Raw genomic sequence first — 20,641 nt, 5'->3', positions numbered from 1 at the left:
GGGTGTGTGCCCTGAGCTTTGTTTTCCTTGTCAATCATAGGTGGTGGCTGTTCTCCACTTTTCATTCTGCCCTGCCCTGTCTAGTTCACAGGGCCCCTAATTTAATAGGGAAGCAAAATGTAAAGGTTGGTATGGTGATATTTTATTTGTACTGAAATGTGATTTTATTTGTATGTTAATAAATAAAGTTGCCTGGGGGTCAGAGCTAATAGCAAGCCACAGCAGAAGCCGGGTGGCGGCGGCGGCGGCGGCGGCGGCGGCGGCGGCGGCGCACACCTTTAATCCCAGCTCTTGGGAGGCAGAGCTAGGTGGATCTCTGTGTGTTCAAGGATACAGCCAGCATGGAGACACATGCCTTTAATCTCAATACCAACCATAGAAGACCTGAAGGTCTGTACAGACAGGCAGTGATGAGGAGGTCATGTGGTTGGGTTTACGACCAATGAGAAGGCAGAATAGAAAGTCTATAAAAAGACAGACAGACGGGAAGTAGGTCTCTTGCTGAGAGGAAGGACAGCAGCGGCAGTAGGGTAAGAAAGGGTTTTTAGCTCTCAGCTATTGCTCTGACCCCTTGGGCTTTTAACTCTGCAATTGGCTCTGTGTTTCTTATTTAATATGACGGTTACATCTACAGGCTGACCTTCTTACTCCTTGCACATCACCGAGCTTGGAAAGCAACTGTACCTGAAAGTTTAGAATGTAAACCATCTCGCGGGGCTCCATGTGTAAGTTTAGACTTTCACTGTTCATGGGAACACACACTATTTACCACCAAACACTCTCCTCTCCCAAACCTAGTAACTCTTAGTTGTCTTTAATCAAGAAGAGGCTTTTATATCAAATTAAAAGATTATCACAAGGGGTAGGGAGATGGCTCAACAGATGAGAGTGCTTGGTGCCCAAGCAGGAGGACCTGAGTTCAAATCCCCAGCATCCACATAGAAAGCCAGGGTTGATCTATAATTGAAGGACTCGGGCAGGGGCATAGACAGGAGAGTTGCTGGGGCTTGCTGCCTGCCAGCCTTGTTACAGGCTCTGTGAGAGACCCTGTTGCTAGGGAATCAGATGGAGAGTGATAAAGCAGGATGCCTGATGCTGCCCTGACAAACACAAACATATACACACACACACACATATATCCATCCTGGGGCTGTATAGGAGAGTTCAGGCTGACAGTAAAGGTAAAAACCTAATCATTTCTTAAATAAACACTGACAATTCTTTTATTATTATTATTATTACTATTATTATTATTATTATTATTATTATTATTATTATTATTATTATTTGCTATAATGCTAAGGACACAGCCATTAGTTCTTGCCAGGTGTGTTTTAGTCCAGACTCTGACAGACTGGGAATACATCCACTTTGAGACAAAGAGCCTGGAGGTGCTAATTCCAGAAGCCATCAGTGGTTGACTTTGGAAACAGTCCAAGAAAAGCAGAAGAACTGAGTTAATTCCAGGCAGACTGAAGTAGTGGTTCTCTAAAGTGTGACCCAATTCCCAAGCTAACAGTTCGTCTTCTAACTTTATGAACTGTCTATAGTTCTGAGGACTGTGCACTATCCTATAATGAATGCATGTACAGATCTGTAAAACTAACCCAACATGTGAACCCTATAAGAAACTTGAAGTTGGTGGGTCCTGATTGTCTATAAAATCTACTTTCAACTCCACAGGCAATAACTCAAGTCTATGAACCACTCTTCTCCACACGCTACTCTCTCTGCATTCCATGCAGCACAATGCTATCAGAATGAACCTTATCACCTTTGGGCCCACTGATTTAATGAAGAATGCAAGAAATTCGATGTAACACACTTGGTGACAAGCCTCTATGACAGAGAGTGGTTGGGTGCTCCATCTGACCCTGTGCACTTGAAAACCAACAAAAACTACTTTGCACATTTCTCAAAAATAAATCAACAGCCTGGAGATTCTTTTTTGTATAAAACCAGGTTCCAGTCCATGAACATAAAACATTGCCTTGAGAAGAGTCATTGGTTCACCTCAGCCATTGCAATCACCACAACCAATACGACAAGGAACAGTCAGTGGGTGTGAACAGGTGGCTGTAGGTACAGTCTCAGGTCATGACTGAGATGAAGGCTAGGAAGTGGTAGATTCCAATACCACATACCTAACTGTGACCTGGGGGCTTTCCACCGTCCTAGTATTCATACTTCCCAGCAATCTAGTGTCGTCTGCACATCTGTGTGGTATGAAAGGGGCTGCTGATCACCGACACGAGCCTTGGAGTGATGGTCAGTCATATAGATATAGAACCCCAGATCCAGCACACCACAAAAGACTATGGGCAATCTCACATAATTTCACAACTGAATTTTAAAAAGCTGAGAGGCAGTGAAATTAACCTTCTGTACAAGACATGGTCCAATCAAGAGGCCCACGGTGTGATCATAGTGTGTCTTAGGGTTTTATTTCGGTAAAGAGATACCGTAACCACAGCAACTTTTATACAAGAAAGCATTTAACTGGGGGCTTGCTTTCAGTTTCAGGGGCTTAGTCCATTATGATGGCAGTCCGTCATGGCAGGGAGCATGGTGGCAGGGGGCATGGCAGCATGCAGGCATGGTGCTGGACAAGTAGCTCAGAGCTACATCCTAATCAGTAAGTAGACCAAGAGAGTAAGAGAGACACTGGTCCTGGGCATGGGCTTTTGCAACCTAAAAGCCTATCCCCAGTGACACACTTCCTCCAACAAGGCCACACCTGCTACAACAAGGCCACGCCTCCTAATCCCTATAATCCTTTCAAATAGTTCCACTCCTTGGTAAATAAGCATTCAAATACATGAGCGTATGGGGGGTGGCATTATTACTCAAACCACCATATGTGTCCTCACTGACCATGAGATTTAGCTGCTGTTGACATGTTCACCTAGAATGGAGATAGATGCAACCAGTGAGTTAGAAACCACCTCCCATTATTGCTGCTCTGACTCTACTTTCTCCCCAAAATGTTCTTACTTTTCCCATAGAGACTCAAACATGTGGAACAACTGATGGGAACATCATGTTCCACATGACAGTTTATATCCACCAAGAAGTGACCCATCATATAACCAGTATAATGCTGGGTCCTTTCTGATGTGTTATATTAGTAGATCCACATGCCTAGGCTAATTATTGAGGGCAAAAATGGACTGTCATTTAAGAGGCTTTCTTTTTTTTGCGGGGGGAAGACCTAGTTATTGAGCTGCTGTGGGATGGTCTGTATATCAAATGTGTTGCTCTGATTGGTCAATAAATAAAACACTGATTGGCCAGTGGCCAGGCAGGAAGCATAGGCAGGACTAACAGAGAGGAGAATGGAGAGAACAGGAAGGTGGAAGGAGACACTGCCAGCTGCCGCCATGACAAGCAGCATGTAAAGATGCCAGTAAGCCACGAGCCACGTGGCAAGGTATAGATTTATAGAAATGGTTTAATTTAAGATATAAGAACAGTTAGCAAGAAGCCTGCCACAGCCAAACAGTTTAAAAAAAAAAAAAAAAGCCATGTGGCAAGGTATAGATTTATAGAAATGGTTTAATTTAAGATATAAGAACAGTTAGCAAGAAGCCTGCCACAGCCAAACAGTTTAAATAATGTAAGCATCTGTGTGTTTATTTTATAAGTGGGCTGTCGGACTGCCGGGGTTCGGTGGGACCCGGACAGCCGGGGTTCGGTGGGACCCGGAGAGAAATTCTCCAGCTACATTGAGCTAAGATTGAACTTTTAGGTAAAATATGCCCAACAATTAAGACCACTCTGGAAGAAATGCGGTGTTTGTAGACTTCCTGAAAATACATGTAAAATTTTGGATAGTTATAACTATTGCTGTAGAAAAGTGACCTTGATAGTAGGGTTTCTTTTCTTTTTTTTTCTTTTTTCTTTTTTTTTTTTTTTTTTCATTATATAACCAAGGCTGGCTTAGAATTAGTGATCCTCCTGCCTCAGCTTCCTGTGTACTGGTATGACTGGGGTACACCATCTCATCTCCTGTGGATTTTCAAAGTTTTATCTTACAAAACCTTGAGAACTAACAATTCCTTGAAGATGACATTAACTAATAGTCATTTGCACAAACTTTCATCATGGAGAAGTATTTTCACACTATTTTAATTTCATTAAAACCATCCCAGGGCCAATTATTTGACAGTGCAGCAGGTCTCACCCAGACTCCATGGTTTGACTCCTTCCAGGGTCTTGTTTTGGCCTTATCATGCACAGTATGTGTTTTAATCAGACCTGTTAAAGCCTCGGATTTCATGAAGTGTTTTCTGGGAGAAAGCCACAGATGTTGTTAAGACCCTTTTTACTGGAAATGATCATTCCTTCCACCATCCCATAGAAAGTATTTTCTCACTTTTCTCCCTTGCCAAACACTCTAAATAACCACTTTCAAATTCAGCAATCTAACCTAGTTTTAGCAATGCATACTTGCAGAATAAACCATAAAATCATTGGCACCCAAGAAATTAATTTTAGTAGTTGGCAGTAAAGCTGGCATTTAATTATCAATCATGCAAGAGTGCTAAAAAATACATCAGTTTTCCACAGTTAACAGAAAAGAATTTTGAGTTCTCCTTCCCCTGGTTGGGTCTCTTTTGCTCAAAAGTCCTCATTTTTTTTTTTTTCTATATTCAAGACTCCAGAACAGAGCATAACTCTTAAGTTATTAAGTGGGTTATAGAAGCACTCATATTACACATTTGCTACAAGTACAATGGTTATTGCAGAGTTAGTCTATTCTGGTCTCTCAATTCTTATTAATAATATACAAGTATTTTCACAAGTTATAAAAATAACTCAGAAGTTGGAAAAATGGTTGACTGGGTAAAGACACTTTCTACCAAGCCTGAGGACATAAATACACACACACAGAGTAAATTAATTAATTAACTAAGCTCAGAAAAAATGAAATTTAAACCTTGAGGGATTTTTAAGCCTCAATGTAACTTTGGCTAGATTTAGTATCTCTAATAGACCAAAGTTTTGACCCCGGAACTAACTTATGGCAGAAGAGATTGCAACTGTTAAGTTTTACATGTGTGATGTTTGCTAATCTAATTGTGCCATAATTTGCTTTCTCTCATGATTTAAAATGCACTTGTGATATGGATTTACAAATACATCAGGCTACCCCATTATTTCAAGGTTTAAAAAGGTTTTTATTCCAGACCTAAGTGACACTTTGGCAATTGATATGCCATAAATGTCTTTTCCAAAGATTTATACAAGGCACTAGAATTGAAGTTTTCATATTGAGCCCATGATGCTTCAAAACATCTCACTTTATTTTATTATTATGCTTAATAGGTTTAATGGTTTGGAATTCAATAGGCCTGGACTGACATAAAGTCACGTAGTAAGTATTTATTGCCTGAATTTTCTTTCAGAGTGGCTGTAGGCAAAGATAAATTCCAGTTTGTCTGAGTTACAGGTGTGGTTGTCCAATGTACCTAGTAAAACAGAAGGCAAACACCCCACCTTTGGAGCCTCCCATCAGTAATAGCTCTGCATCCATATAGAATTCCCTATATAATTTCAACCATTAAAAACAGTGGAACTGTAGGTGCGGACCATCAGGATTATCACATTGCTTATATCCCATACCTACAAAATGAGGACGCTCAGATTTAAGAATATATAGTAGCCAGATCTTCTGAAATTTTACTCTTAGTCAACATCCAAATAGCTATACTTTTTCTTTTTTTTTTTCTTTTTCCTTTTTTTTCCTTTATTTTTCTTTTTGTTTGTTTGTTTGTTTGTTTGTTTGGTTGGTTGGTTGGTTGGTTTTGGGGGGTTGTTTTTTGTTTGTTTGTTTGTTTTTTGAGACAGGGTTTCTCTGTAGCTTTGGACCAGGCTGGCCTCGAACTCACAGAGATCCGCTTGTCTTGCCTCCAAGTGCTAGGATTAAAGGTGTTCACCACCACTGCTAGGTTCTGGCTGCACTTTTTCTTAGGCTCTAAACTTCTAGGGATTTGGGTGTGTTGCTTTGTTTTTGGGGAAAGAAAGCAGTGTTTACCAAACACAACTCTGTGTGTAGCCATACCAACTTCCCTGCAGGCCCCAAGACATGTCTTGCTAGAATCCAGTTTACTGCCCAGCTCAGCTGTCCCCCTTTGTGTCTGAAATGCATTCCTCACCAGTCCAAACCTGTAACAACTGTTAGACCCTGACCACTGTTAGAATTCTGCCCTCACTCCAGCTACACGACTACACATGCCCAGTTCAGGAGTTAAGCAAAAGGTCTTGCATTTTACATCATCAGTGTGCGCTGGCAATTACTTGCGCATGGCGTGGTCACACAATCAGCGCATGTGTGGTGTAGCTCCGTACTGGGAGCCCTTAAAAAGCCAGATGCAGCCGGGCGGTGGTGGCGCACGCCTTTAATCCCAGCACTCGGGAGGCAGAGCCAGGCGGATCTCTGTGAGTTCGAGGCCAGCCCGGGCTACCAAGTGAGTTCCAGGAAAGGCGCAAAGCTACACAGAGAAACCCTGTCTCGAAAAACCAAAAAAAAAAAAAAAAAAAAGCCAGATGCAGACCCCACCCTCTCTCTGCTCTCCTGCCCTGCCCCCATCTTTCTCTCTTCCCTCTGCACGTGCTCTTTCCCAGACCTGGTCCTTCCCCACCCCTCATCCTCCTAATAAAGCTCTAAATACTAATACTGGGTTCTGTCATGACCGTGACCTTTTTGCCGGTAACCAGCGCCACCACCAGAGTCGTTTATCTTTCAATCACAACTTTATTTTATATTATTTAAAGATACCCACAGTTTAGGATGATACCCAAGCTGCTCCATTCATGGATGCGTTTCCTCCACATAGGAAAAGAAGGCTCTGTTTATTTTTATTGATAGCAGTTTTGCGATGTAAGGGACATAACTTGAGCTTCACACACACTATATACATGTACTATGTATATGTGTATGTGTGTTTGCTTATGTGATGGTGAGTATGCATGCTATAGCATGTATGTAAAGGTCAGACAACATCCTTGGGAACTGGTCCTCACTTTTTTTGTGTGAAGTAAGGTTTTCTTGTGGTTATCCTGCTGGCCATGACATACTGGCTGGCTTATCAGATTCTTTGTCTGTCTCCACCTCCACCTGCCCTTTAAGAGCTGGGATTCGGGATGCTCATGGCACATGTCCGACTTCTTTTTTTTTCGGTTTTTCAAGACAGGGTTTCTCTGTATAGCTTTGCACCTTTCCTGGAACTCACTCTGTAGCCCAGGCTGGCCTCAAACTCACAAAGATCCACCTGGCTCTGCCTCCCAAGTGCTGGGTTTAAAGGCGTGAACCACCACCGCCTGGCAATGTCCGACTTCTTATATGGGTTCTTCTGGGTTTACATTTCCTTAATAAGCATTCATCTTCCTTATATTCTATTCACTTTATGTCCCTACTCACTCACAGAGCAGACACTTTCTAACAAGCATTCTTTTCTGAAAAGGTGAAGATAGGATCATCTCTCCCTGCAAGGGTCAGCCCAAAGCCTGAATTTCCCATGTCCTCCCTGAATGTTGGTAATGATTAAACCAACATTTTAGTTAGTTTCCCACCTCTGTACTAGTCTAGCCTAGCAACACACGTGAGTCATTTCTCCCGAACACTATGATGAGCTTCTGGTAATCTAGAGACAATCTTAAACTTGTGGGCTCATCCTAGCAACAATAGCAGTTGAGAACAGAAGATGGACAGTGGAAAATTCCCTGACATGTGATAAACACAGTTATTCTCCACTTATCATGTCTCTTGAATAAAGTGAGCAACTCTGAGTATATCAACATCTTTCATTTGATTTTTTTTTTTCTTATGCCCTGATTAGATTTTTCTCTGGAGCTCGGTGAAAAGCCAGACTTCTTTGTATTCTGTCCTGCTTCAAATCATTCAAGAAAAGAGAAAGAAATACAAGTCAGAAGTTCTGGGCAATTTTCAAGCTAACTTAAATTGGAAAAAAAAAAAAACATGAATAATTTGAGACCCTTTTCCTATTTCTTAACAATGCTTATTTGCTCTTTCCTTTTTTTAAAGATATATTTTTTAATTGTATGTGTGTTGGCAGAGGCAGGGGGCGGGGGGGGGGGGGAGTATGTGCATGTGAATGTTTTCTTGCAGAGGCTAGAGGTATGAAATTCCCCCACAGAACTAGAGTTACAGGTGGTTGTGAGCTATCCAACACGGGTACCTGGAACTGAACTCAGGCTCTCAGCAAGAGCTGAGTCATCTCTCCAGCCCCCAGTTTGATTTTTCTCTTTAATTTCTTATTTAATCATTCTTAATATGAAATTTTTCAACTTTGTTCAGGAGACCATACTTAATAGGCTAAACTCACCACTCTACAGTAATGTCCACTTAAATGTTTATTAAGAGCTTTGATCCCCAGGGCTAGGAAGTGGCTCAGGAGAGCACTCATGCAGCATGGCCAGGGTACAAAGAAAGAAAAAATAATAATTGTATTCCTACTTCAGCCTACATGGTACTCATCAAAAAATGTATGCCTTGACAAAGATTCTTCAGTTGCAAACAAAATACGTAACGAGGTAGGCAGAGGCATATCCATCCTTCCACTCAGAACTCAAGCTGTAACCTCATTAGCAACATCCCAGACCACACCTGTTCACCTCATCTTTTACAAAGGCTTTTCAGTGTGGACAACATTATATGTTTTGTTTTGGTTTTAGAGACAGGGTCTCCCTCCATATTCCACACTGGCCTGGTACTCACTTTTAACCCAGGCTGCCCTGGAATGCATGGCAATCCTCCAGCTTCGGTCTCTCAAATGCTTGGATTAGAGGTATGAGCCACCATGCCTGGCTGCATTCTTAAAGTACTGAAACCATGAGATCAAATGGGTTTCGAAAGCCAGGGTTTACACACACTGCACTTGGAACTGAGGATGTGACTGCATAGTAAAGAAACTGAGCCAGGACAAGTGACTCAGGCCTGTAATCCCAATAACTCAGGAGGCAGAAGTGATTAGATCAAACATTCAATGCCTGTCTGGGCAACTTAGTGAGATGTGTCTCAAAATACAAAGTAAAATGAGGGCTGGGGACAGAGCTCAGGGTCAAAGCACTTGCCTGCCAGGTACAAAAGCCCTAGATTCAATCCCCAGCATGGGAAGGGAGGCAGAGAGAGAAGGAAAGAGGAAAGGAGGGAACAGAGGGACAGAAGGATGCAAGAGAAAGAAAGGAAAGAAAGAAAGAAAGAAAGAAAGAAAGAAAGAAAGAAAGAAAGAAAGAAGAGGGAAGGAAGGAAGGAAGGAAGGAAGGAAGGAAGGAAGGAAGGAAGGAAGGAAGGAAAAAGTTCTATCTACAGTTTTGAATCACTTTTAAACTGTGATATTCTTATAACACCTTTCGACACCACCCCATTTGTGCAGCCTATGATATTTCATTTATTTTATTAACTCAACTAAGTTCCTTATAAGCCATTCTAAAATGTTTCCCTATTTCTCTTCATGATAGCCCTATCTGACATTTGGAATGTGTTCCTGGTGCCAGGCACTGTACTAACTGAATTGGATAATCTCACCCAATGCTCAGGTAACCTTGAGCAGAGTGAACAAGGAATGTGAGACCTGGGATCACACACAGGGACAGAGCTGCCTGCCTGTCCCCCTCTCTACCCCATGATGTCCATACCTTCCTTTAGAAGTGAGCGGGTAGGAGTGTCATGAAGGGCCAGGAAAGATGCCCAAAGTGTCACTTCCACAGGAAACACACAGCCAAGTATGTACACACAGAAGCAGCTTTTCCGACAGCATGCTTTATCATCAGACAGGATTGTGACACTCTTTAAAAACATAATCATTTCACTCACCTTTCATAGCTTCACCTGTAACATAAAATTTGCTATGTGGATTGTGGAGGGAAAGAGCAAGGGAGAAGAGGTGGGGAGGCTAAGGAGCAGACATGAAACCTGAAGAAAGGCAATTCAGTGACAATGTGAATCTGACCTCATTCGTGTGTGTGTGTGTGTGTGTGTGTGTGTGTGTGTGTGTGTGCACATGTGCGTGCACGTGTGTGTACGCGTGTGCATGTGCATGTGTGTGCTTGTATATGGTTGTGAGTCTGTGTGCCATGGAGCATGTGTGAAGATCAGAGGATGCTGAGGTCTCTTTGCTGTTTTCCTGCTGTACATCAGGCTAATTGGCCTGTGAGCTTCTGGGGATTCTCTTGTCTCCACTTCTCACATCTCTTATAAGAGCACTGGGACTACAGACTACATTGGTTATGCACTGGCTTTTTTTTTTTTTTTAACTTTCTTTTAATTTATTCTTTGTTTCTTTCACATCATGCATCTCCATCCCATTCATTTCCCCATCCTTTCATATCCGCCCTCTGCCCTTGCAGCCTCTCCTCCAAAATAAAATAAAATAAAATTTAAGAGAAAAGAAAAAGAAAAAAATAAAAGAGAGAGGGGGAAAATTCAGTCTCGTCATGGAAGCTGTAGTGTGACACATTGAGTCACGCAATAAACCCTTTTTTGTCCATACATCTTTACTTGCAAGTGTTCATTTTAAAGAGTCATTGGTCTGGTTCAAGGCCTCTAGTTTCTGCTACACTATCGATACTGGGCCCTCGCTGGGACTCCTCTTGGTTATTCTGCTGTTGCCCTGTGTTGTGGAGATCCTGCAGCTTTGGGCCTGCAGGTCAGGTCCCTTTACATGCTACAACAGATCACAGATGGGATAGATGCCGGGGTGGGCCAACACATAAGCCTGGTTCTGGGCCTGGGTAGTTGCAGGATTGCTCTCCCTTGAGCTCACCACCAGGGTGAGCTCTCCTGCATTGTCCTGGCTAGTTTACTCCATGCAGGGATGAGTAAAGGGCAGGGCCAGTTCTCCTGCTTTCATGTCCTCAGGGTTGGATCTCCCACACCCACACCTTCAGGGCCTGTTCTACTGTGTTGCCCAGACGTGTTATAGGGGCCGCTCTCCCCAGTGCTGCAGCTGATGAAGAGCAGGGACAGCTATCTAGTTCTTATGGCCTCAGAGCCAGCTCTCCCACCTGCCTCAGGCATTGATTGGGGGCAGGGTGAGGCAAAGGCGGGCATCACGACAGATGAGTAATGAGGACAGCTCTCCCATGCTCACCCACACCTCTGCCAACAGGATTGGCTCTACTGTGCTACCCAGGAGAGGTGCAGGGCCTGCTCTCCCGAGTGTTGCAGCTGGTGGAGGACAGGCACCAGCTCTCCCACCCTGAACTGGCTTCTTATGTGTGTTCTGCGAATGAAAACATAGGTCTTCAAACTCGCATGGCTAACTCTGTTGCCTGCCAAGCCATCTTCCCAGCCCAACGGCTTCTTTTTAACTTCTTCGTGGAATGATTTATTTTTGTTTTGCTTTGCTTTCAAGGTGCAATCTCACTGTGTAGCTCAGGTCAGGCTGGCCTCTAGCTGGCAATCCTCCTGCCTCATCCTCCCTAGTGCTGTGTTTATGAGCATACATACCACACTATCTTAATCTTGTAGGTATGTTTGGTGTCTTCTGAACACAGAAGCCAATACCAGGAGGTGTGACAAACATCTCTGTCATTCCTAAGAGCAGATGAGAAATATCATATGTCTCATTACCAAGTCTCTTCAGAGTCAGTAAGAGGGAATGAGGTATAAGATCTTTTTTTTCACTCTCCTCCTCCGATCTTTCTCTCTTCTTATATAGAAAGATAGAAGGCAAAAGTCCTGCAAATCTGGCCAGGCCGAGACCAAAACAGATCAACAAATGGATAGAAAGTGTGTGCCCACATACATGTATATGCACATGTGCATATACACATATGTATACATACAAGTTTGCATATGTATTTTATGGGGCCTCTTCTGCTTACATCTCAACTCCAGACATGCCCAGACCCAAGAAAGGAAAAAAAAAAAAACATTACAGTGTTTTTCTGAAAATATAACATTACTTTCAATTCATTCCTATATAATTTAAAATGTATTATTTGCATATAATAAAAAGGGAAGTATATAAAAGAATGCATAATTTTAAAAATAAATATTCTAAAATGGATCTGAAAACCATTATATTGAACAAAATAAGCCAAACTCAGAAGGACAAGTACTGCCATGTTGTCTCTCATTCAAAACCTAGATTTAACAGTATGTATGTATTTAGATATAGACGCTTGTACATCACAAACTAAAAGGGGATCATAGGAGTGGAAGAAGAAATCTTCAAGGAAGGAAGGAACAGAGAGGATAATAGAATCCACACAGTGAGAAGGCAGTGGGGCCAACTGAAGGAAGAAATGGAGCCCGCTGCAGAGTCTGGAAGAGAATGAATAAGAACCTGGTCTAACGACATACATGTTTGGATATGCTGTACTGAAACTTTACTACACCGTGTGCTAGCTTAAAAAATTATCAAGATGATAAAATATGAGAAAATGTTTAAAGATAGGCTCGAAACACTGAAAAACAAAGGTTTTTGTTTTGTTTTGCTTTTGTTTTTTTACCATCAGACACCTAGAGCCAATTGTCAGAGACAAGCACCTTCTTGTATATCCTTCTAGAACTGCTCAGTTTCAATACAGTTGTATTTATCTCCTTTTTTATATTTTATTCTATTTTTAAGAGATGAGGTCTCACTATGTAGCTCTGGCTGCCCTAGAACTCACAGAGGTCCACCTGACTCTGCCTCCTGAGTGCTGGGATGAGAGATGGGCACAATCACACCCTACCGTCTCTTTATTTTATACATGTAAGAGGACCCAAGCCAACAAATGATGTCATTTACAGGCAGCAGAACAAACACAGCAAGGCTGGTAAAACCCTGGCATCCCACACCCAGGGCTCACCAGAGGACGGGACATGCCAGTCCTTCTGCAGAGATTTACCAGTCTGAAACCAAATGCCAGGAAGTGGAATTGGCTTCTGATACCATGTCGCAGTCAGAACTAGCTCAAGAAAGAGTCAAGAGGTAGCTAAGCCAGGTGGAAGAACGGCCCCACTCCTTTAGGCCAGCCAAGCCATTGCTATTCCCTTTCAAGTACCACAGCAAGGTCTCCATACACACCACATGCCTCAGAAACATCAGAACGTCCCTTGTATGCAACATCAAGATCGGCTAGAGGACGCTGTCATTGCCCAGCACACAATAATAGACTACTCTTCTGCATGACTGAGCGGAACTTATACCACCACACCAAGAGTATGAGCTCTGTGAGGCCAGGGTGTTTCTAGTCTTTTCAAGTCAGCCTCTGAAGCCTCGATCTAGATGACTTCTGTGAACATGGGGTCACTGCACAGGGGCCTTCGTTCAGAAGGACATGGCACATGGGTTAATTCTCTCCCATCATTGTCTTCAAATTCTCAAAATGTTTTGAAGAGGAAACCTTGTGTTTTGGGTCTGTGCTGGGTACCATACATTAAGTAGCTAGCCTGCTCTGTCATAGAGCTGATACTCAATGTATTTATCCAATATACAAGTGAGCGGATTAGCAAAAGTTGTTTTAGAATGCATCAAGGGGCTGGTGTGATGATGGCTTGGTGGGTAAAGTGTATACAAGCATGAGGACCTGAGTTCAGATCCCCAGCATCCATGTAAATGCTAAGTACCATAGCATGGGCCTGTAACCCCAATGCTCCCGGGAGCTCCAGTGAGAGACTGTCTCAAAAAAAAAAAAAAAGAAAGGTATGCAGGAAGATACCTGGTGTCAATCTCTAACCTCCACACCTACACAGAGGGGCATGCATGCAGGCATACATACACATGTGCACACGTAGATTATAAGATGAATACAGGTCAAGAAACTACAACCTATAGGCAAAATCCGCACCCACCCCAAGCTTATTATTGTATACATTTTTTTCTTAATTAAAATACATTAATTTTTCTTAATTCGAAAAAGAAAAGTTGAGTGATAGAGACTTCAGGGTCTGCAAAACCTGAAATATTGCCAGCCAGCCTTTCCAAGAAAGTGTGGTACCCTAGAACACTGCCTTACCACACGGTCTCTCATGTATTCCTATCTAAAAAACAACAGCCTCGTGAGACCTGGAGGGCTAGCCTGAAGCAGCTAGCCACAAACAATCTTTGTCTTGGTACTTTATAAGTATGTGTGGATTTTGTATCTTGAACCTAAATATGTATTGTTAGGTCCCAAAGACACTCAGGATAAATGACTAACTGGGGTGCCTATTAAAATATCAAAGTGGATGCTGGCCCCCAGCATTGCAAGTTACAGAGTCCTGCCTGGCTCCTCTCAGCACTTCTGACCCCTCCCTCTCCCCTAAATCTCTCCAGCCTCTGAGCTTCCCTCCCCTTCCCTCAGCTTCCGATTCCTATAAACACAGGTATTTCAGCCATGTGCGCCTTTGGTTCTTCTCTCAACTCTTCTCCTCTCTTGGTCCTTGTTCTCTTGGCTCCTCTCCCTCTCTCGGTCCCCCCTCTTTGCTCCCTCTCTCTTCCTCTCTCGCTCTCCCCACTCTCCCGCAGTCTCTCTCCTAGAATGGCCTGGTTCAGTCTGCTGGCCATATCTAGTGTACTTCTTTCTCTCTCTGGTTTGGACCCTTCCAGATGATCTGGCTGAATCCTCCCTCACATCTACAACAAAAACCTCCTGACCATACCTAGGAGTGGTTATGGCCTCATTTTCATTCAGGCATGTGTTTTTATATAAATACTTTCTTCCAAATCTAAGCAATGTGCCAAAGATGACTCACGGTTTTCCCTTGGCGTTTCACCTCCTATAATGGTGGTTCTTTAATGTGGGTTGTGACCCTTTAGGAGTTGAACGACCTTTTCATAGGGGTCACATATCAGATAGCCTGCATATCAGATGTTTATATCGTCATTCATAACAGTGGCAAAATTACAGTTATGAAGTAGCAACAAAAATAATTGTATGGTTGAGGGTCACCACAACATGAGAAACTGTATTAAAGGGTCACAGCATTAGGAAGGTTGAGAACCAGTGCTCTGTAAGGCTAGCACACAAAGGAAGCAGGCACCTCAGTTTGCAAATCAGGCTTAGTTCCTCTTTTATACACTCAATTTGGAAGTCTCCCACGGCCTTTAAGAGTCTACTGAACTTGGACACAAGGCAATCATTTTCACTGCAGAAACCGTGTGTGAGAAGACCCAGCAAAGTCATTAACATATAGACCTCCTTATGCCCTTCTTCTTGCCTGAATGTACTTGAAGCCATGCCTGATCACACCAAATGACTAATGAGTGACCATCCTCTTCCCCCAGGCAGTTCTTAGCAACTCTTTAGAGAGAGCAATTGGAGAGCCAGCTCTACCTGTCCAGGAAGCTTCCACACTGGAGGACTTCAGGGGCAATGTTTTGCAGGCCAGCTTCCTAAGGCATTCCATTCCCAGCAGGAACCATCGGCAACGTTTCCCACGCACTGTTAGAATTCCTACCTGACCAAGCTACTAGAAGGTGTAGACATCTCTCCAGATAGTTGGGGAGATCGCTAGCGTGATTCAGGGGCCCTTCTGTCATCCACAAGGTCCATTCTTTTAAGTCACAGGATCTTAAAGCTTTTGCTTAAAGAGTTTTCCGAGTAATGGCTAGGATGTTTCACAAACTGGGAACTCCGCGAGAAAGAAGCATCAGGGAAGGATAAGATATACGGAAAGGAAAACTCTATGAGAGAGACAAGATCAACGTGGAAAGCAACCGAGGAGAGTTCTGATCTCTGGAAGAAGTTCTGGTTATGGCAACAAGAAGATAAAACTGAAGAAGTGATTCATGGCGACAAGAAGATAAAACTGAAGAAGTGATTCATGGGGACCTCAAGAAGTATGAGTGTCTACGGACTCTTAAAGGAATTTCATTCTCTCTCTCTCTCTCTCTCTCTCTCTCTCTCTCTCTCTCTCTCTCTCTCTCTGTGTGTGTGTGTGTGTGTGTGTGTGTGTGTGTGTGTGTGTGTGTGTGTAGAAGGGAGGTAGTTTTTGCCACTATACTCTAGCTCATAACGGCATAATTCATAGAGCCCCCAAAGAACAGACACTGACCACCCAAGCTGGCAAATACACACTGCACCAACTGCTTCTGGCCACTTCTGCTAGTAAAACCCCACACCAAATCTACAAGTAGATGGCAATATTCAGCACAAAAGGGCAAAAGAAGTGACAGGAGCTAAGAAGTAGTCCTCATCATCCGAAGGGGTCAATACTAGCCTCAGTGGTAGTGTTGGGAGACATATGGGAAGAGCTTACCATAAGTAAGCATTTGGGACAACTGGATCCCAAAGGTCATTCCCCCCAACTCCTCCCAAGCCCCCATCCCACACTAACAGCTGGCCACCAGCCCAGACCAAGCCTCAGGGAGGAAAGTACTCATTACTCTGATGGATTCCATTCCCCTTGAGCTGGAATTTAAAAGTGGCAAAATATCTCCAGGCTTATTTCAATTTATCTAAGTCTCAAACAATAACATTGCTATACCAAGGAGAGGGAGTGTGGTGGGATCTAGAGATTCGAGATTGTTTCCTCAATCTTCATGCCCTGCCCCAACAGGGGCAAGTTTTTAAATAATTGAATCTGGGAGACGGGTCCACTTACGCTGCTTCAAAGGAATACCTATCTGATAGAGAAACGGCTTCACAATTCAGTCAGCAAGTTCTTCTCATATTTAAAATCACAAACACAGGTTGGGCGTTGTGGCACACGCCTAGAATCCCAGAACTCAGAAGGCAGAAGCAGGAGGATCACTGCAAATATGAGGCCAGCCCTGTGGTCAACATACCAAGTTTCAAGCTACTCAAGATTAAATAGTGAAACCTTGTCTAAAAAAAGTTGAAAAGAAATTACAAACACAAAAACCCTCTGACTTAGTTAATATCAATCTATCTCACTCCATACTGTAACAAACATTACAAGAATGAGTTTATAACAGAATTATTCACATTTCCAAAGGGACCTCCTTCTGGGTTTCTTCAACAGGGGTTACTCCTCTATGATATCCTTTGGTGGCTTCCAGAGTAAGAGCAACTTTCTAGAAGGATTTCATAATCAAGATCCACTTGCATTTTTTACTAAATGTGTCCTTAAAGCCTCAACTGTCTCTCTAGCTGTTCCCATGCTATTATAAGGAAAAATAAGGCAACAATAACCAAAAAATCCTCCTTCATCATCAAGCATTCAATAGTAAATTCCTCTTGATAATATCTTTTTTTTTTTTTTTTTTTTTTTTTTTTTTTGGTTTTTCGAGACAGGGTTTCTCTGTGTAGCTTTGCGCCTTTCCTGGAACTCACTTGGTAGTCCAGGCTGGCCTCGAACTCACAGAGATCCGCCTGGCTCTGCCTCCCGAGTGCTGGGACTAAAGGCGTGCGCCACCACCGCCCGGCTTTGATAATATCTTAAAAACAGAGGGGTTGGGGGTGTTCCTCAGCACAATAGGCTTAGCATTGTTTTCCAAAGTAGACATTTCTAACACAAAGGCAAAATTAAGGTACAGTTGATTCAGTTGGCTTGATCGAGATGAAAACCAGCCCCCTGCACACATGACATGAAGCCTAGAGTGGAAAGGACCACTTTTGGAAAGTATCTTCTAAAGGAGGCAGCAAGAGATAGGATCTAGGAATGAGGAAGGAGTCACTGACTTTCACTGGCTGTCACTGGCTGGCTGAGCACTAGGGCTGGTGAGCAATAGAACAGTCACACATCTTCTCCTGACAGCAGAGCAGGAGGTGAAATGCTTCTGAGCACATACAAGGGCGGGGTTTCTCAAAGCACTTGTGTATGCACTTGTTCATGGTCCTGGGGCATCTCCATGGCAACAAGAACACCAAAGACCTTTTTGTTTCCATGGGTTATACCCATTGATAATTACTGCATTCGAAAACAAAACAGAAAGAAAACAGAAAAAGTAACTTCAGCTATTTACTCATTCAATTAAAAAGAATAAAGAGAGGGGTGAGGGAAGAGGAAAGAAAATTCATGAAAAGAGCAGCATCATATTAGAGTTGGGCAAATTCTCTAAGCTGGCCCAATAAAAGACAGTTGGACTCGCCTGTCAACTACTGCAATTGATTTGTTGTGTTAATATTTCAGATCACTTGGACTCAATTTCAACACAGTCTTGAAATAATGCAAATTAAAAGGGCACAACAACATCTTCGCATCCTTATAAAAATGGGTTCGATCTTGCAGACCTCTAAGAAAGCCTTGGGAACCCCTCTGGATAGCCAGGCCACAAGTGGACGCCTGCCATATTATTTAGGAGCAGCTACTATCCCACCAAACAAATGAGGAAACTCAGACACAGGGAGGTCATACAGTGGCAGGTAAAGGACACAGTGTGACCACCTGCTTTGGAAGTTGCAAGGGTGGCCTGAGTCATGGAGGGGAGGAGCTGGCTTACCAAAAGAGCTGGCGACAGTATTTGCCACTAGCAAGCCTGCAAGGCGTGGGGGATGGGGAATGTTGGGGAACTTGGAGGGGCACGGAGATGGGGACTGGAGAGAAGCTGGAGAATCGTCCCAGACTTCTGAAGGTCGTTCGACACTGAACAAGAAAAACAAACTCCCACCAGGTGCTGCCTAAAACACGGGGTCCTTCCCTCAGAACCTGCTCCTGCCTGCAGAAGTCAGCAGCTTTAGGCTCCATAGAAACTCGGGGGGCCCCCCATTCCACCTCCATTAAGCAAATGAGCTGGCTGCCTGGGCACTCCGTCACCTTGTTCCTTGGGAAACTTGAGCAAGCCAAGAGAGCTGCTCCATTATTTAGAGCTGCCTTTTTGCACCACACTGTCTTTACCAGGCACCCTCAACAAACAAAACAGGCAGGCAGAGAACCCCACTGACATCCCCTGGGCTCCCTGTCCGGGTGTCTAAGCACTGGACTGCTGTTCTCCTCGGTCTGCTTTATATATATATATATATATATATATATATATATATATATATATATATATATATATATTCACCCCAGTGCTGCCCTCTGAGGTGAGTCCAGAGCGCGCCTGCAGGAGGTCACTTCTCTGAGAATTTGGGAAGTGTGCGCAGTTGGGGAAGTAGGACAAGCTGCTCTCCCAGTAACTGTCCCAGCAGAAAGCAAGCCAGCGCGAAAGGAATTTCAGGTATTGCTTCCAGCCAGCCAGAACTGAACATCCACTTCTGAGTGTAGCGGGTCTCCCGGCTTTCATCTTCACACACACACACACACACACACACACACACACACACACACTACACACACACACACACACACACACACACACACACACACATACACACACAACAGTCCGTTCTACGCCATCAGCCGAAGAGTTCATTAAGCGTTGAATGGATAAAGTCGGCTTTCTTGTCAAAACTCGAGCGAAACAAAAAACAAAACCCTAGCGTATGAAATAGACCATACTACATGGGACCCCGCCCACCTCTCCAGCCAAAAACAGGGTTTCATTTCTCTTCTTCACCTTTGCTAATCCCTCCAACTGCAGCACCCTTCTAGGATCTCGGAGAGCTGAAATGTCACCTCCTCAAAAAGGACCACCGATTCAAAAGTTTCCTTTCAGCCCGGTTGCTTGAGGCTTCTCCTCACTCTAGGAAGTTATCTTTATTTCACCATTCCATCACAGTCTCCTTCCCTCCGCATCCTCTCTTAAGAGAGTAAGCACCTCGTCCCCTGCGACATCCCCAGTCAGTGCCTGGCTCGCACCCAAGCGATCAGCGAAGGAGATTGAAATGAATGAAGCCGCGGTGCCCGGTGTCCGTGGGACTCGCAGGCGGGGGAGACCTGCACTGTCCGGAGCAGCCGGGCCACCCGCGCGTGTGACTCGGAGGTACCCGGGGCCAGGCTCGGCGAGCACCCCTCCCTGCCGCATGTCCGGCCCTGGAGCCTCAGGTGTCACCCGGAGCGCGCCTCGCCCGGGCTAACTCCACCAAGATGCTCGGCCGTACTCACCATGGTGGCCGCAGCCGCCCAGGGTCGCGACAGCGGCGATCGCCAGGGATGCGGCAGCCAGAGGAGAGCGTAGCAGCAGCCGGGCCGGCTGACAGGTGAGGCACCAGCCTCAGACCATGGCTACTTCCCACAATGCCCTTGAACTGAAAGTTTGCAGACTCCTCCCCGCGCCCGGCCGCTCCTCCCCTCCGCCCCTCCCACACACCTTCCTCCGGCTTCCTCCGCCTGCATCACTCCTTCTCTGCCTCTGCACAGAGCCTCCCGCTCCAGCTCCTCCTTCTTCCCTTTCTCACTCCGTCTCACTCACCTTTCCCTCTCCCTTTGTTTTCCCCGCACGGGCAGGAACCCCGCAGCTCGCCCCGCCCCTCATCACCGCTAGCCCCGCCCAGGGCGGTCCTTGCACCTGCGCGCGCACCTTCAGCACCGGGCGCACCTGCAGCCCTGGCTTCTTCTCCGGCTTTTGCTTTCCTTGTCCTGCAGCCGAGATATGAACTTCGTGCATTGGACAAACGTTCGTGGGACTGCCAGAGATGGTCCCCTTTACACCTGAGAAAAGTGTGGGAAGCTGTCCTGGCCCTACACCTCAGAGAGGGAGCAGTTCAGAGCTAGAAATAGGTGGAAAATTTTCACACACACACACACACACACAAACAAACACAGAGGAATTTTTTGCTTTTACCAAAGTTGCAATCCAAGAACATACATAGCCCTCTCTACTTAAAGTTCTCAAAGACATTATGGTATTAAAACTCGGGA

General features: G+C 44.3%; 1 protein-coding gene across 3 annotated transcripts in view; it reads right to left on the bottom strand.

The window, feature by feature from the left end:
• Ap1s3 (adaptor related protein complex 1 subunit sigma 3) overlaps positions 1-20,039 on the bottom strand; it is a 66,398-nt gene extending 46,359 nt beyond the window's left edge. The window contains exon 1 of one of the 3 annotated variants that reach the window (XR_009382609.1): positions 19,886-20,039. Coding sequence is in view for 1 of the 3 variants with exons in the window: in XM_059278457.1 (XP_059134440.1) it covers positions 19,886-19,888 (3 nt within the window). In the remaining 2 variants the exon portion in view is untranslated. The remainder of the gene's footprint in view (positions 1-19,885) is intronic. The other 2 variants (XR_009382608.1, XM_059278457.1) reach the window with 2 other exon arrangements.
• Positions 20,040-20,641: the final 602 nt, after the last annotated feature.

This window comes from Peromyscus eremicus, chromosome 13 (assembly GCF_949786415.1).
Source record: "Peromyscus eremicus chromosome 13, PerEre_H2_v1, whole genome shotgun sequence".
NCBI classification, from domain to species: Eukaryota; Metazoa; Chordata; class Mammalia; order Rodentia; family Cricetidae; genus Peromyscus; species Peromyscus eremicus.
This window is presented reverse-complemented; position numbering and strand designations above follow the sequence as displayed.